At 38.9% G+C, this 16210-nt stretch overlaps 1 protein-coding gene across 1 annotated transcript; it reads left to right on the forward strand.

Annotated features, from left to right (window-relative positions):
* Positions 1-1326: 1326 nt before the first annotated feature.
* ttc12 (tetratricopeptide repeat domain 12) lies at positions 1327-15248 on the forward strand (the record flags this gene model as incomplete). The annotated part of the gene is made up of 18 exons (XM_010770780.1): positions 1327-1404; positions 1503-1624; positions 1937-1996; positions 2670-2741; positions 3152-3212; positions 3823-4011; positions 6420-6489; positions 8271-8359; positions 8867-9035; positions 9550-9648; positions 10989-11052; positions 11174-11308; positions 11490-11582; positions 11857-11925; positions 13057-13158; positions 13356-13455; positions 13651-13879; positions 14802-15248. Coding segments are annotated over 18 exons (1871 nt in total), but the record flags the coding sequence as incomplete, so codon positions are not given.
* Between the last annotated feature and the right edge of the window lie 962 nt (positions 15249-16210).

Genomic DNA, 16210 nt, shown 5'->3' on the forward strand with positions numbered 1-16210 from the left:
TCAAGCTAAGGACCCAAAATCCGCGGTTTCTTTAACAGGGCTGCAAAAGAGGGGTATGATGAGCAGTATGAGGCATGGCTACAATGGGTGAACTGTTTGGTATTTTAAGCACAAAACTTTACAGACATGTTTTGTATAGGTATGGCCCTACAATATATTTTTCCAATATAGTCCACTTTAATTTTCATCAGATTCAGAAATTCTTTTTTTTTCTTTTTTCTAATTAAAAATAAATAAATAAAATATTTAATAATGGGACACAGGGTTCGGTCCGGATTGATTTGCAGTTCGGTCCGGATCCGCACCTTGGTCCGGAGTTTGAGAAGCCCTGCCATATAGCATGTTCAAAAGCCCTGAGAGGTTGAACAAAACATCTAGTAGACTAGTAATCTCTTTTCTAATGGGGGCACTCTGGTGGCCAAAATGATTTCCCAGCTGTTTTTATAGGCAGAAATAAGGAACATATTAAAGTTATACCGACAAACCACTTTATTTCACAAATAAGGAACCTCGAAAGGTTTTCACCTTTTCTGAACTCTAAACAGACGAGAGAAAACAATTCAGATCAGAGCTGGAAAATGATGGCCAGAATTCATTTTTCTCATTTGCCTTACTAAAAACATCTAATTGACTCATCAATAGCCTTAAAGATGCAAATGCAAAACAAGCACAATATGTCATTCGGAGAGCATTTTAGCATAAACAATCACACACATAAGTTCCCTGAGTGATGAAGTCAACAACGTTGAGTGATGACTTTCTTTCGTCTATGACACATCTTTGATTTGACTTTCATTGATGTTCGGGTTTTGCTTATTTAAAATTTGTAGCAAAATTCTGACTAGGGAAAGCTTAAAGGTGGGGTAGGTCATTTTGGAGAAACCAGCTCGAGTGCGCTAGAATTTGAAAATACACAGCCGGAACAAATGTGCCACTTCCTTACAGAGCCCCTCCTCCAACACACACGAATGCGCACATGACCAATGAGGGCACGAGATAAGTTTGTGCACAGATGGAAGGCTGACAGGCAGGTAGGCCATCCAGTTATTTTAGCCGGGCTGGCTAAAATCATTGGTCGTGCTTTTTACAGTACTACGGCTTCCACAGATGACATTTTCTTATGCATTTATTGTCAAAGCACTTAAGATATTCATTGCTATCGGGATGTTAAGAGCATTCCATGGAATATAACAAAAAGTGTACCTCGAGCCGGTTTCTCAAACTTACATACCCCACCTTTAAGGTTGAAATTGATAAAAAATAGTGTGTATTTAATGTTTACTATTTCTCTTTTCTGGCACTCAAGTTTTCCTTCTTTTTTCCCAGACAATTTCATGAGGATTATGGAGAGAGATGTTGAATACAGGAGCTTACGGAGAATTGCAAAAGCAAATAAGGCACATGGTAAAGATGCTGTTGGAAATGAAATTTTTGTTGAATCTGCTGCTCTGTTTGACTCGAAATACATCAGTTGAAATATTTTACCGTTAATGTCAATGCAGCACTCAAAGACAAGGGGAACGAAGCTTACGCGCAAGAAGACTATGAAACTGCTGTGAAGTATTACAGTGATGGCTTGGCTGAACTACGGGACATTCAGCCATTGTACACCAACAGAGCACAAGTGAATATCAATTTCCATTTAATCTTTCGTATGTTTTGCTACAAAAACAACACAAATTGTAGTTTTTTTGTATTTCAATTAGTTAAAAGACTTCGGAAAGAATCTGCCTTTGTGCGCCTAGCATTATACCATATTGATAAATCCTTTTGGTTCACTAAAGGTATTTCCTTTTGGACATTATAATGGCCATGTGCAATTAAGTTAATCGTACAAACAATACGCTTAGCTCCAAAGACCCAGCATTTAAAAGTCTACTCTGATAATTACACTGCTGGACTGCCTTGTCCAATTTCAAATACTGTATCTACTTAGGCGTACATCAAGCTGGGGAAGTACAAGGAGGCCATCAGTGACTGTGAATGGGCCCTGAAGGTAAGGCCTAGCTAGGAACTGGGGTCAGTCAATCGCTGCCTCATTCGTCAAAGTGTCCTCTGACGTGCATTCTTTGTCATGCTTGGAGCTCAAAGTAGATATTTGTGAGAAAAAAAAACGGAATAGTCGAGTGGCATGGAGTTTTGTTCTCTTGAGTTCACTCGAGCCAAACGCAATTTGACAATGAATAATTATTACTCTAGTTTTGGATGTACGTACTGTATGCTCTAAAAAGCAACTTGATTTGATCATCCTTGAAAAGTTATTACACCCAATTTATTTATTAATTATGATATTCGCAATCGATCTTGAGCCTTAAATGCAACAACGTCTCAAAAGAATTGGTAACATCTATTTTTTTAGACAATTTACCAAATGCCTTTAACATTTAAATCACGTAGATCTAGGCATTCGTAAAAACAATTCTTATATTCAATTCCCTCTGGCATTTAACAGTCTTAAATGTAATACATCTATCTTGACTCAAGGAACTCTATCATTGCAACACATTTCTACTGTAGAGAGAAGTTCTGAAGGTCATATTGAACATTAACCTCTTCTTGTGTTAGTGGTATCAGCGGAGACGCATTAAATCACCATTATCTACCTGTAGATGTTTTGCTGATGAAGTGCTTCAACTAATCTCTTCCCATCATCATTCTATCTCTGTCAGTGTAATGAGGGGTGCATTAAGGCTTACCTCCACATGGGCAAAGCATATCTGGCATTAAAGAAATATAATGAGGTGAGTATGATTATCTGTCACTGCATCTAATCACCACTGCTTCTTACACATTGCTCTTGTATACAGATCAAATCTCATCTAACTATAGCAGGAACATGGGTACATAATGAAAGCGATTTGCCTGGTATAAAGCAGGTTAATAGTGAATTTTGAATTAAATATGTTGCACACATGCAGCCTAGCCTCAAAGCAATCCTCTGTAAAATCTTTTTTTTGTAAGCATTTCAATCCGTTTAGAGGCAAGCCTTGACTTTAATATTGATATCTGGTAAAAAAATAAATAAAATTGCATCATCGTTTTCTACGTATTGCACTGAAACTGTAATCTGTTGGAGTCACCATGATATTGATTTCCATAGCTTTAGAAGTGAAGCACACAGCAGTGATGAACTAAATTCTTCTCTTTTCAGTCCAGAAAATGCTTTGAAAAGATGAGGGAAATTGAACCTGCGAGGGAGAAAATGGTGAAAGGTAAAGGGGGGTTCCAGGGGTCAGTTAAGGACATCTTTAACATATTCAAGTCCTTTGTGATATCTGCGTTCTTTGGCTATGTAACATGACTGCCCATTAAACATTTTTTGTATCACATGATTACGTTTTATTATTATTCCATAGTTTTATTTATACAATACTTAGTTGAGAATGGCCTTGTTGGTGAGTTGGATGTTATTGTTGTGGTCTCACTGACTGCAGATCTATTATTTGGAAGTTTTTGACACATCCTTAAGATTAAGGCCCTACTACGGCCAAGCCAACAAAGACATATTGAGCTCTCCTTAGTTTTACCTTTTATGGTCCAGCACTCTTTTCTACAAAATGTTGCTGAGAATAAACGCTGCTACTTTATGGCTATCACACAAATCTGCACTGTATCTCAGTCTCTTTTCTATTGCCATATGTAGCAAGCATTACATTTTCAATACTACAGACCCACTTAAGTCCTCATGTATAGTTTATGGCAATAGGCAGGTGGGGTGGTTGCTTCCGAATAGCTTTTGCGATACAACGAGGCTTCCCCTTCTCTCTTTTGTGTGACAGTCAAAGTTCAGTGTCTGCTATTGAATACATTTTCTCCATGCAGAATACCTGGACCAGGTTGATTTGGAAGAGGAGAGACAAAGTCAGGAGATAAATGCAATGCAAGATTTTGTCATGGGGGAGACGAATGCCATAAGAGTGCCCGTGCTGCTGGAGAAGTTGTCTCGGCCCGGCCAGCTTCCCATGTTCTACTGTGGAGGATTGGAGACTCTGTCACCAGCAGTTACTGACTGTGAGTGTTATTTGGAGAGTTTTGCGCATTATATTTAGCCTTCTCTTTTAATCTTTGTTCTCTTTAATCTTCCTTCACTGGGTCACCTACTGTATTTCTCGATTATATGGCCCAAATGGTAAGAACAAAGATGGGCCATAAAAATAGTTTGTACTCAAGCTCTCACAGCAAACGTTCTAGGGCATGTCATCAGGTCAAACAGGGCTGCAGCAACTGATTATTATTATTACTACTGTAATGGAAGAGAGGGTGAGACTTAACGCTGTCAATCACTGATTCTCTTCACACTCCATTTGCTTGTTACACTGAGCAAATTTCCAATAAAGACTATAAAGCCACACCGAAAGAGCAAAACCCCAGAGGTGGCTAGTGTGGTGAGCCACGACAACACTATGTAACACTATAACATGACACTTACACAGCTGCATACATATTCCTGTGCAAAACAACTTTATTTGTATATGTATTCCATTATCAGAGCAGGAAGATCTTAACTAGCAGAATTAGACCTCCCTCTATGATAATATAGTTTAGTTGCTGAACTGCTGAGTGGGCCATTCTGAGCTAGCAAGGTAAGCAGTTCCACCAGTTAAGTGGTGTTGTAAAACATAATGAACATTAAAAAAGGAAATGCCCAGCATTAAGATATCGACATAGTGTAAGGACAGGATTGTGTAGGCGATTTTTCGTTGTATTCTGTATTCACAGTAGGTACAGAGGGGGGTTGTTACAAGGTGACAGCAAACACTATTAAGCCTTCTGTGGCTGTCGTGGGTGCAATTTAATGGAACACATGTTGTCCATTCCTTAACCTCAGTGGCATTACCTGCACATAACCCTGTCAGAATTATAGTTGGTAGAGAGTGATGGTTCCTGTTTCGTTGGCTTTGTGGATTTTTGACAGTCTAGACTAAGGACCTCTAGGTGGACGGGGGTCCTGTCAAATTCCGTGGAATTATCAATGCTTATATATAATTGACAGGATGTCAAAAGAGTTGTCAAAATAAGTACCAGAATTTCTTGCACAATTCTCAGAAACAGCTTCTAAAACTTTGTTGAAAAAGATTATTTGTCCACACTGCAACTGTTTATCACTAAAAGGAGAGAAAACAAATTCCATGCTGCAACATAATGTGTGGAAATGGTTGCAGATGGCAAATCATATCAAGCATTGGCTTAGAACTAGCACAGTGCTGCATCAGAAAATGCCCTCAGAGCTTTTTCTCAGCATGGAAAACCAAATTGATATATTGTGCTTGTGGTAAATGTGTTGTGCACAATATATTCCAGGATATCTGTTTAAAGTACTCTACTATAAAGGGGGCCATTGGCAGCAGGTGCTCTCCACCAGGTTGTTCACTCCTCCTCTGTTTGCTGCTGACATTTCTTTAAAAATGTTTGACCTAAGACTTAGCAACTAAAATTGCAGCATTTGTAAAACAACCCAGGAGTAGAGTTCCTCAAGGTCAAAAGCCCTCACTTTTATTGTCATTACACAGTACAGGTACTATGTAACAAAATGGTTTCTCTGCATTTGACCCATCCTAGTGTTAGGAGCAGTGGGCTGCCATTATGAACGGCGCCCGGGGAGCAGTGTAGGGAACAGTTCCTTGCTCAGGGACACCTCTGTAGCACTTGGTCTCGCCGGGACTTGAACTGGTGACCTTCCAGTTGCCAAGCCAAGTCCCTATGGACTTCTCCACCACCGCCCTCTCTGGAGTTTTCATTTAGATTATATTTCAGTTACGAAATAAATTGTAAAAAAGTTACTCTGCAATGCTCCACCCCATTACTGCTCTTGAACAGGTTGTGTACAACTTCAGGTAATTTGACCACATAGCCAAGACTGATGGAATTGACCAAGTGAAGCTTGAAGCTTGACACTCAGTAAACCATAAAACTGTATAAAACCCACATCATTGTGTATTGATAACCCTCTATTTTTGCTTTAACCTTAAAATGCCTTATTCCTTTTCACTGGCTGTCCACTGCAGAATAGCAAACATTTCTTATCCGATCGCTCTTTCTTCTTGATTTAGGTGAATAAAAGTGTACCGGCAAAGATATAATGCCTGTCTCACAGTACCATTCAACAGGAAAGGGCAACCTTACATAACTCAGAACTGAAAGGAACTAAGCAGGGCTGACATTACTGGCTTTCACCCCTAAACTGCTCCCTAACTGTCCTGCTGTACTTTAGTAGACTACAAATCATTGTAAGTGGAAGATAGACCATTCCTCATTATACCTTACTCTCTCAACATCTTTTATTTATTCTTTTCTCTCCAACCCATGTCTCTAAATCACTGAACAGGTGTGTGTTTCTCTGAAAACCCAAGTGGCTACTGTACCTGGTGCTGATATGTCGTTTTTTGTTTTCTCACACTATCTACTGTTCTCGTTATCAGGTACAGGCCAGACCCTTTTCAGACTGAACAATGGCTTCAGTATCATCGGCAGCAATGACACAGTGAGGAGGTAAGGAGACCAGAGGGAGAGAGGTAGCTGTCAGTTTTCAGTGGCGCTATGACAGATGGACCCAGAGACCGGCGCATACAGACACAATGATGGCCTAAACTTGAGAGATCATTTTCCATCCTCTCCCGCCCTCTCTTTGGTTTTTGTGCTTTCAGCCAAATAGGAAAAGGCGATCACATTGAAGATTGAGACTAGCGCTAATATGAGCCCTTTGTTTTGTCCCTGAAAAAAGGGGTGTTTTGCACATGATATCAATTATAAGTCCCTCAGTTCAGATCAGTAAGGTTATTGTTAACTAGTCACACATTTTTCAGTTTTTTTCATTGTTATCACTGACATTATATTATAGTTACTGTGTTTCGAGAGATAGAGAGTGCATTGATATTACAATAAAATAGCCATAAAGAATACTGCTGGGAGCCAGATGCAACTAACTGAAACCTTTGTGAACCATGTCACACACAATGAACTCAGCCGGTGCATTGTTGTTGTCTGGTTTAGAATTTAAGAGCTAAAGGAAATTCAAGGGTTTGTGTGGTGTTAAACCCACAGAAATCCAAAAAGAAATTAAGAAAAAATTACATTAAACGTGACCAATCATGCAAAATGCACTTTTGTACGTCTTTTATACATGAACATGTGTCCCCGGTGTTCCAGGGAACTCACCAAGTGTCAGAAAACACAACCCTCTCTATTTTCCTCCATACCCAAATCTCTTAAAAAGGGGCTGCAACGGATCTGATACAGACTGATCCAGATTTGAACACTTCTATGACGTCACAGAAGTGGCGCTACGGCTATTGGGCCAACTCCACCAATCAGGAGGAGACAGCGACGGACATTGCCATTCGAAAGCGCTGGAGACGCTGTAGTACACATGCCAGGCCTGTAGATTGTGCTGTTCTCACAGAATCAGCCCATGCAAAGACAGTGTTAAATTGAGCGAAATGAGGAATGGCTAAAGTGCATGATCTGTTTGGTATTTTGAAAAATAAAAAGTATAAATATGCCTTATATAGGTATGGTCCTACACTATATTATTCAAATATAGTATGATAGGTCCAGTAACGGGTTGGTGAAAAAATTGGGGCAATTGCTCACAGAACATCTTCTTCTAAAAAACATGTAACAAATATAAGGATTATAGATCATCCTGTAAGATTGAGCCAATACATTCCATCTTCCTCAGGGCAGACACAAAAGTGACGTCAAGTTCAAACCCCTTAGTGGGATAACTGATGACTTGTCAAGTAGCATCTGAGCGATGGCCAAGTTGCTAACTCACATAAGGTTCCTACAAGAGATGTAGATAAATTGAAGGGCAAAGTGCCTTATGATGACTAAGCCATTATTAGCCCAAGTTCATACTGCATGCTCACAAAAAAGTGTTTGTCCATTCTTATTGCACTATTTCCTTTATATAGCTATACTGAATTTTTTTTTATTCCTTGTTATTTATTATTAGTGTTTGATAGTCGCTTTACATTTTGTGCCTCAAAAATAAGGGCTTTGCTGTTTACCCATGAATGCATCGTATTTATCTGAGATGAGATGGCATCTAGTGAATTGTGTACTTGCTACATGTGTTTGCTGTTTTAAACTTGGTCATGTGTTACATTCTGCTTTTCATTTTTTTATTTCATCCTTTATTTTGCGTGGAGGCATACTTGTATATAAATTACTTTGAAATTATTTCAGAGTAATATTTAAATTTGATTTGTATTATGTCAATTAGAAGAGAACAATGAAACACTGATCACTGAGCTTCATCTTCTCTGCAGTTGCCTTTTGCAGGAAACAAAGGATCCAGGATGCCAGGAGTTGTGTGTGTCTGCTCTTAAGTTATGGAGGGTTATCTGTTGTGGAAACGGTATGTATTACATTGAGTTACCTTTCAAGTTCTGTCTTGTTCATGTAGCCAGATGCTCTCACTAAGTTAACAGGGAATAGAGGTACAAAATGAATTATTATTCTGCATTGTGTCATTACTGCACAGCTTGTCACTGTTATACTAAGCCTTTCTTTTGTCAAGCCTTTATTTTCACTTTGAATGACAAAAGCTGTGTGGGCTTCAACAAATCCACCCGCTGTGCCAACTGTGATACTCAGTGTGTGTGTGTGTGTGTGTGTGTGTGTGTGTGTGTGTGTGTGTGTGTGTGTGTGTGTGTGTGTGTGTGTGTGTGTGTGTGTGTGTGTGTGTGTGCGTGTGCGTGTGCATGTGTGTTTGTTAATACCCCTATTAACAACAAAGTGTTTTTTCAGCCTAATATTCGTATAATTGTGTTTACAGATTAGGTGGTTGTTCCTTGGGAACAAACGGGGTACTGTGTCCACTGAGCTCATATTTTGTACATAACATGTTTTCCTTTTTTTTCAGATGAAAACCAGAAAATGTTGATAACGTGCCCAGTCATCGGACGGTCCATTGTTGACTTGGTAACAGCCGAGCATGTTGCAGTGCGGGAAGAATGCCTGGCATTACTAAGTTTATACTCACAGACGCCACATGGCAGACGTTTGGTTATTGACAACCTGAATGGGCACAAGTAAGATGTTTATTTACTTTTACTTTATGCACATTTACATCACAATGTTTCCATGTTCAGATGTAGTAGGTTTTCTGCATGTTTCCTATAAACTAAACTATTCAATGTTTTTCTCATTTAGGTAGTCCCATCTCAAAGTATTGAAATGATCTTACATTTTACTTTGTTTCCCTTAATGAAATTAGTGGAAAGACATTAGTTCAGCCCTGGGCCATATGTTTGGCATTGTTAGTACAATTGCCATGTCTATTTAATGAGATTTCAAGAATTGTTAGAAATCATCGCTCTGGGACATAGTTTCCATAGATTAAAAAGGGGCCTAAGTGATTTCTTATCCTATGTGTGATATTATCGGAGCTGCAGCTTTTGGTTTTCAGAAAATTAGGAATTAATTATATTGTTGTCCCTGATTAGCATTATTATCGTACTTATATGATTTTTCCTTTCCATCACTCTTTCCTTCTTCTATTCTTATTTCCTCTCTTTTTCTGTCTCTACCCCTCTGAATCTCAAGGTTTGTGAGGAACCTCATGGCGTGCATCTTAAAGCCAAAGAAGCAGCAGCAGCAGAACACAGCTGTCAAGATTCTGGAGAACTTCGCAGCAGAAAACAAGTATAACTGATACACAGCCTCACAAACTTGATGTAGTCTCCCCACAAATCCCTAGAAAACTATTCACTTTATTACTGAACAAGGAAATTCACAGTTTCAGATACTCAGGATATGACCCACCGCTCTATTACCCTCAAATATATCATATCCATATATATTAAAAGCACTCTAAAGTCCATCTATTCATCATGCAGAAGGGCTCCTCTGACAAATGGTGTGGCATCTTTAATATTTCAACATGTGCTATCCAAGGGTTAAGGTCACTTCAAGGCAAAAGGCCGTTCTCAACCTGTTTTCCTCTCTGGCGCCTCATGAAAACAAGACATGACAGGGAAACCCAGGCTCCAACACAGCAGGAAATAAGTCGAGGTGTCAAGCAGTGAAGGGGGAAGATCAATTTCCCTGTCTGTAGCTCAAAGAGAGTTACCCAACACAAATGTATTATGTGCTACTGAGGTTTTTCACTTCACTTTTTGAGGATAATAATATACAACCGATCCAAATTCCATATTGGATCCAAATAAAATAAAATGTATATTGTGAAACATTTACATATTACTTATACATTTGCAAACATTCAATTCATATAACACGACATAAGGTAATATAAGATTAGATAAGATGGACCTTTATTTATCCCTGTGGGGAAATTCAGGATTTTAAAGCAGCAACAGAGTGAGAACGAAAACAGGGCGGTACAGATTCACACGAGGATAATAACATTTAAAATGACATTATATAAGTAACTGTTAAAATTAGATATCACAAGAAGGTAAAAGAGATTAGTCCGTGGCTGAATGTACTCCTCATCTTCACGAGCTTTGCATGGAGGGGAGGGGTTCTCAAGAATAATGTCCAGCTTCCTCCTCGTCCTCTCCTCAGCCACCTACCCCAGATTCTCTAGTTTTAGTCCAACAACAGAGCTAGCCTTCCTCACAAATTTGTTCAGCCTGTCAGAATCATTTTTGTTGGTGTTTCCACCCCAGCACTCCTCAGCAAAGAGGAGCACACTGGCTACCACAGACTGGTAGAACACCCCCCCCCACATGACACAGAGCACCTTTTATTTTTGTTGTAGTCATTAGTCAAAGCAACTGGATTGTGATGTGTTACAGTTAATCCATATGGTCAATTTGATGATTGTGTTACTTAAATGGAAGATTCATCTTTACTCTCTACTCACCTCCTCCTCTCCAAAGTATCCTTGTTCATTTTAATACAACAATGAGTTATATATTGGTTAGTTCTGTTAAATAGTGGAACCATTATGTACTCTAATACACATACACTGTACCTATCGTATGTTAAGTATGGTAGCGATGTTTCATCTTTTCTTACAGATTTTGCCTTCAGTTAAGAGGCGTGTTGAAAGACTCTGTCATTGTGCCATTTACAACAATACTGGTAAGCTATGTACCCTATATGTAGATACAGAGTAGTTTTCATATTGATATATACACTCGATATATTCAGATGTGTGTGTGTGTGTGAGCAAATGAACAAATGTGTTTTCTTCATTTTATAGGCAAATATCAGCGAGTCCAATCGGCAGGTCCTTCCATCACTGATATCGGCTGTTGGCTGTCTTGCTCGAGATGATGCCATTCGTCACAATTTAGCCCATGATCCAGAATGTTGGAAGGCTTTTGTGGTCGCCATTGTAAGTACAATTACTTTTTTCTTTTTATAGTAAAGTTAAAATGACTTGTTCATTGAGTTGAAACACCACAGTGTGCTCTGAATGACACAGTGAGACACTTTGTAGCCTGGATATGTTAAGATATTCGCTTTAGTTTTTAAACTTTCTTATTAAGTGTAGAATGTGTTGGCTGTTTTTGTAGAGGAAATGCAGTGCGAGTGATTACAAAGAAATCCTTTACCCTATGCTTGGGTTGATCATCAACCTTTCAACTATCACCTCTCCAATCATTAAGGTAAGAAAAAAGTCATGCGAGACATTTACTTGCCGCACTTTAAAAACTGATGACATCATTACACTGTGTCCAATATAAAGTAAAGCTGAACTGACATTCAACGTGAATGAAAGAAGGACATGTTTTTAAAGAACATTCGCTGTACACCACTTTAAAAATATGTATGTCATCAATATTAAATAAAAGGATACTTATGTGAACCATGATGTGTGACATCAGGGGTAAAACGTATCTGAAAATTGGTTTGTTCAGATTTCTCTCCCGTTCTTTGTAGGAGCATGCTGTCTCACTCTGCGACTGCACCCTGGGCCTGCTGAGGGATAGTGACGGAGGAGTAATAACTGTGAGTTATTGTTACTTTGGCACTACACAACATTACTCAAGAGGCTTACTTTAACCCTTACATGTCATGCATTTAGTTGCTTTACTGTACCATAACTCCTATTACATTTATATGTTTGGCTTTGTCGGACCAAGAACATTTTAAAAGTATTAATACTCGTTTTTAACCGTTACTAATGATGCATGTTGAAAACATTCAGTTTGTTTCCTAACGTCCATACATCCTTAAAAAGATTTAAAAAACATCCTTTCAGGGAAACTTGGCGGAATAGAAGACATCGGCGTTGAGTAATGGGGCTTTGCTGCTTGTGAAGTCATTGGCAATGTGCCAGAAAGGTGGTAACAGCCATCCACAACGTTCAGAGGGTCCTATGTGTCATTACAGTTGATTAAAGCTCAAGCTCCAGGTGCTGGGCCTGTGCTAATGGCTGAATAGAGCAGTTTCACACTGCCTACACAATGCCCTCAGAGTCCCACACTTCCACCCATCTGCCTCTTTACTCTATTTTAGTGCTCACACACTGTGTTCCTGTAACTTTTTCCGTCATTGTCACCTGGTCCCAACACCCTCTATTTAAAATGTCCCTGATGTTTTTCTCAGTTTGTGTCTTTTCTTGTCTTTTCTTGACTTGACTTTCCTCTTTATTGTATATTCAAGGCCACACCAAAGCCCTAAAGCCCAAAGTAATGCTTTTGGGCTGTTTTGTTATCACTTTGAGTATATAGATTTAAGTTAAGCTTTCTGAAAGGGAGGTGTGAGGAGCATGTGAGCAGGAGGCAAGAATTGTTAGAAGTTACTTGAGAGAATCTAATTAAACACATTTTATAATTAGTCCCACATGTTTTCATCATTTTAACATAGGACTTTCTGTAATTAACTGCTGCAAACACACTCCAGAAGACCTTCTGATTTCACAATTGTCTTTTCCTATTCTCCACTTCTATTAGACTCTAATATTCTTTAAGTCTTTTTTTTGTCTGCTAGCTATCTTTCGCTGAAAACACTTTTCTGTTGATGCTCTGCTACCCTGTGTATTTCTCTGCTGTGTTTTTTATCCGCCTTACTTCCTATATTTTTCTTCCTCTTATATAATCTCCGTTTCTAATGCCAACAATGTTCTTTGTCCTCCAGAGAGCCACGGGTGTGCTGAGCACTGTCCTCCCTCAGTCCCCTGAGGCCGTTCAGCATGTTGTTCAGGGGGGTGTGGTCCGGCTCATGCTCCCCCTGCTGAAGGTGCATATCTGTACATACAACCAAGTATCTATTAATACAGCAACACGTGTTTAACTTGTGGAATGACGATATTTACATGAAGACATGAGGAAAAAAAACAGATTTGACATGTATAGTGTACTTGATCATTTATTTTTAATTGGGTAACTGGGTATTTTCTACTAATAACAAGTCTATTTCTTTGTCTTCCTACCAAGGGAACAGGGCAGACTGCCACTAAGTATGCCATTAAGACTGTGACTCTCTGCACTGCTGCCAGTCAGTCGGCCCGGGAGGATCTGGTGCAGTCCGATAAAAGTGAGGAATGATTGACATTCAGTAGTTTATGATTAACATTTTAGGGTTGACCTAATATGCAAATGGTGTGTGTGTCTGCTTGTCTGCAGTGTGCAGTATATTTGTTGATTTTCATGTCAATACATGTGTGTTTGTTATTACATTTGAAAAACACTATTGTCTTCTTATTTACTTTTTATTTATTGTTTTATACAGAACTGTCTGTTTTACGTCGTTTGCTGGCTTCCAGCTGTGATGAGATGGTGTCAGGAAATGCAGCCTTGTGCTTGGCCCACCTCCTTGAGTTGGAGGGAATTGCCAGCCGCCTGCTGGGCACTGATACTGTGCGGCTGCTGCTGCGCCACGCAGCGGGGGACGCTAAGAGGACAGCTGTGCGGCAAAATGCTGCCATTGCTCTGGGGAAGTTGTGTCGATTTGAGCCCAGGTGCCCTCTCACCTCATTCTATAAACCACATGCTGCTGATTACATTATAGAAACTAGCCTGAAGGAGCATTGATGGACAAGATAAAAAGTCCCACTGATAGGAGTTCTGGCTCAGCTGGAAATATTTATTATATTGGTGGTTGCATATCAAAGTCAGTATTTAAATATTGTTTATTATACAGTGTTTATATTCTGTATTTTCATTTTATTTTTCAAGTTACTGCCACCACTTCGACTCTGCAGTCATTTTGTGCATGCGAAAACTATTGTGTGAATAACTACTCTAATGCACAGTATATCCACATCCACTTTTTTTTAATTAATATCTGCACTCATTTTGAATGCTAAATCATGATGGATAGGCTGATTGCTGCATTTGTTTGATAGCTTACATTTGTGTTCATTTAGTCGATCAACGCTCCTGTCTGTTGTTGGATACATTTTGTGGTTAAAACTAATGTGTTTTTTTGTGAGAAATGGCAAGAGGAATTTGTCCAGAGCCCAAGCTTTCATGAAATGCTTCTCCAAAGACATGAAATGATGAGACAAACAGCTGATTCTCAAATAGTAAGAAGATGGGATGTTTCAAATAAGTTATCGTTGTCAAAGTAGTTGTTAATTAATGTTCTGTCCATCAACTAATCATAAACGTGACCCATTGTTTCAACTCAGTATAATGAGACAAATATTTGAATATTCAAATGGAAAAAAAGGGATTGTAGAAAAGCTCTGGAGGCAGTTCCTTCCACCCCAATGATTGACTCCAAATTATGTGCAGTTAATTGTATTCAGTGGGTCTTCAATCAAGGTTTAAAAACATATCAGCTAAATTGGAGCAAGGAAATGCTGTCAGTTGAATTTTACCCCACTGAACATACTTTCAATGTGCTTTCAATTGACATCCTCCTTTCTTCAATTCTAGACATATCCACAAACTTCGGGAACTTCACGGCCTCGAGATCCTGCACTCCTGTATGAAGGTCATCCCATGAACCCCATAACACATTTTTATAATATCCTTGCTTTCATCAGTCTTGTCCTTTTATCTTAGTGTTAGGCTTAGATGACTAATCTCTAAAAACACCAGGCCTGGTAGTCATAAGATTTGTTTTCTCTTCTTCATAATTCCTTATCCAAACACTGATCCTTAACTGCTATTCCAAACAATACCTATCATTTTTCAAATATGTTGTAGATTTTCTCTCTCTTTTTAAAATTCTGATTCTAATCGTTGTCTGATTCTGATTACCTCAAATATACTTTGCCTTTTTTATTTTTCATGCCCATTAAAATGTATAGTTTTTGACAGAGAACTAGTGTGTGCAAATGATGGAGTACACTACTTGTTGTGGGAGAATAAACACCATTTATAATAGAGTGTCTGTCCCTCTGCAATGTCGGTGCCTGCCTTTGGTATATTTCCTTTTGGATTTCATTCCAAAAAGGAGCAGTTTAGTCCTGTATATATTATTAATCTGAAGAAACCCTCCGTCATCTGTGTGGATTCTCTGAATGGCCGTACTGGAAGGAGAATTCATCGTGTACAAACACATTTGCGTTTTAAAGACTGTTTACAGTTTGACTTAGCTTTGGGGTCTTCCAAAATTGTAGTTCTTTGAAATAAGAGGATTACTTGTAAATTCACAGAAAGCTGTGCCCAGGAATTGAATTTGGGACTTTTTCTTGCTGTGTGACAACAGCTTTAACCTGTTGATTAGCCGACGTGAGGTTACTCAGAGCTGCGTTTGCTTCTTGGATGTTCAGCCAATATGAGAAGGTCAGAGTTATAGCTCTGCTCGCATCATTTTTGCACAGCAACTGTGATGACGAGTTGCAATGGGGCAGACAAGTGAACCTGGAATTATGTTTGCTTTTATCTAAGCTGCACTATATAATGAAAAAGTCTGACAGTGTGAGGTTGTGGTTTCAGGGGACTTACGGTGTGTTTGTGGATATGTTCAAATATACACACACCTTATAGCCATGGCAATATAACACCTAGCAAGGGAAGATAAAAGCCTGTGGAGTTCTTTGCGATCAGCTTCGTTTTAGGGTTGGCAATATCATTACGTTGAAAACTGGACTTTGGTTCGGACTAAAATAGCTCATAACTATTGAATGACTTGCAATCAAAATGTATGGTTCCCTGAGGAAATGTATGCATGCTAACATACTTAACCTGTTAAGCCGAAAACACAAGTCTCAGAAAAAATGCTAACGCACTTAGCACAGAACTCTAGGTATAAATACTTTATTACTTATCGGATCTGCACAAACAAGATATTAGCTAGCAAGCTGAGATTCCAGAAATTCTAGAGGTATTAGTATCAT

This window comes from Notothenia coriiceps, unplaced genomic scaffold, assembly GCF_000735185.1.
Source record: "Notothenia coriiceps isolate Sejong01 unplaced genomic scaffold, NC01 NC01_scaffold00009222, whole genome shotgun sequence".
Lineage (NCBI taxonomy): Eukaryota > Metazoa > Chordata > Actinopteri > Perciformes > Nototheniidae > Notothenia > Notothenia coriiceps.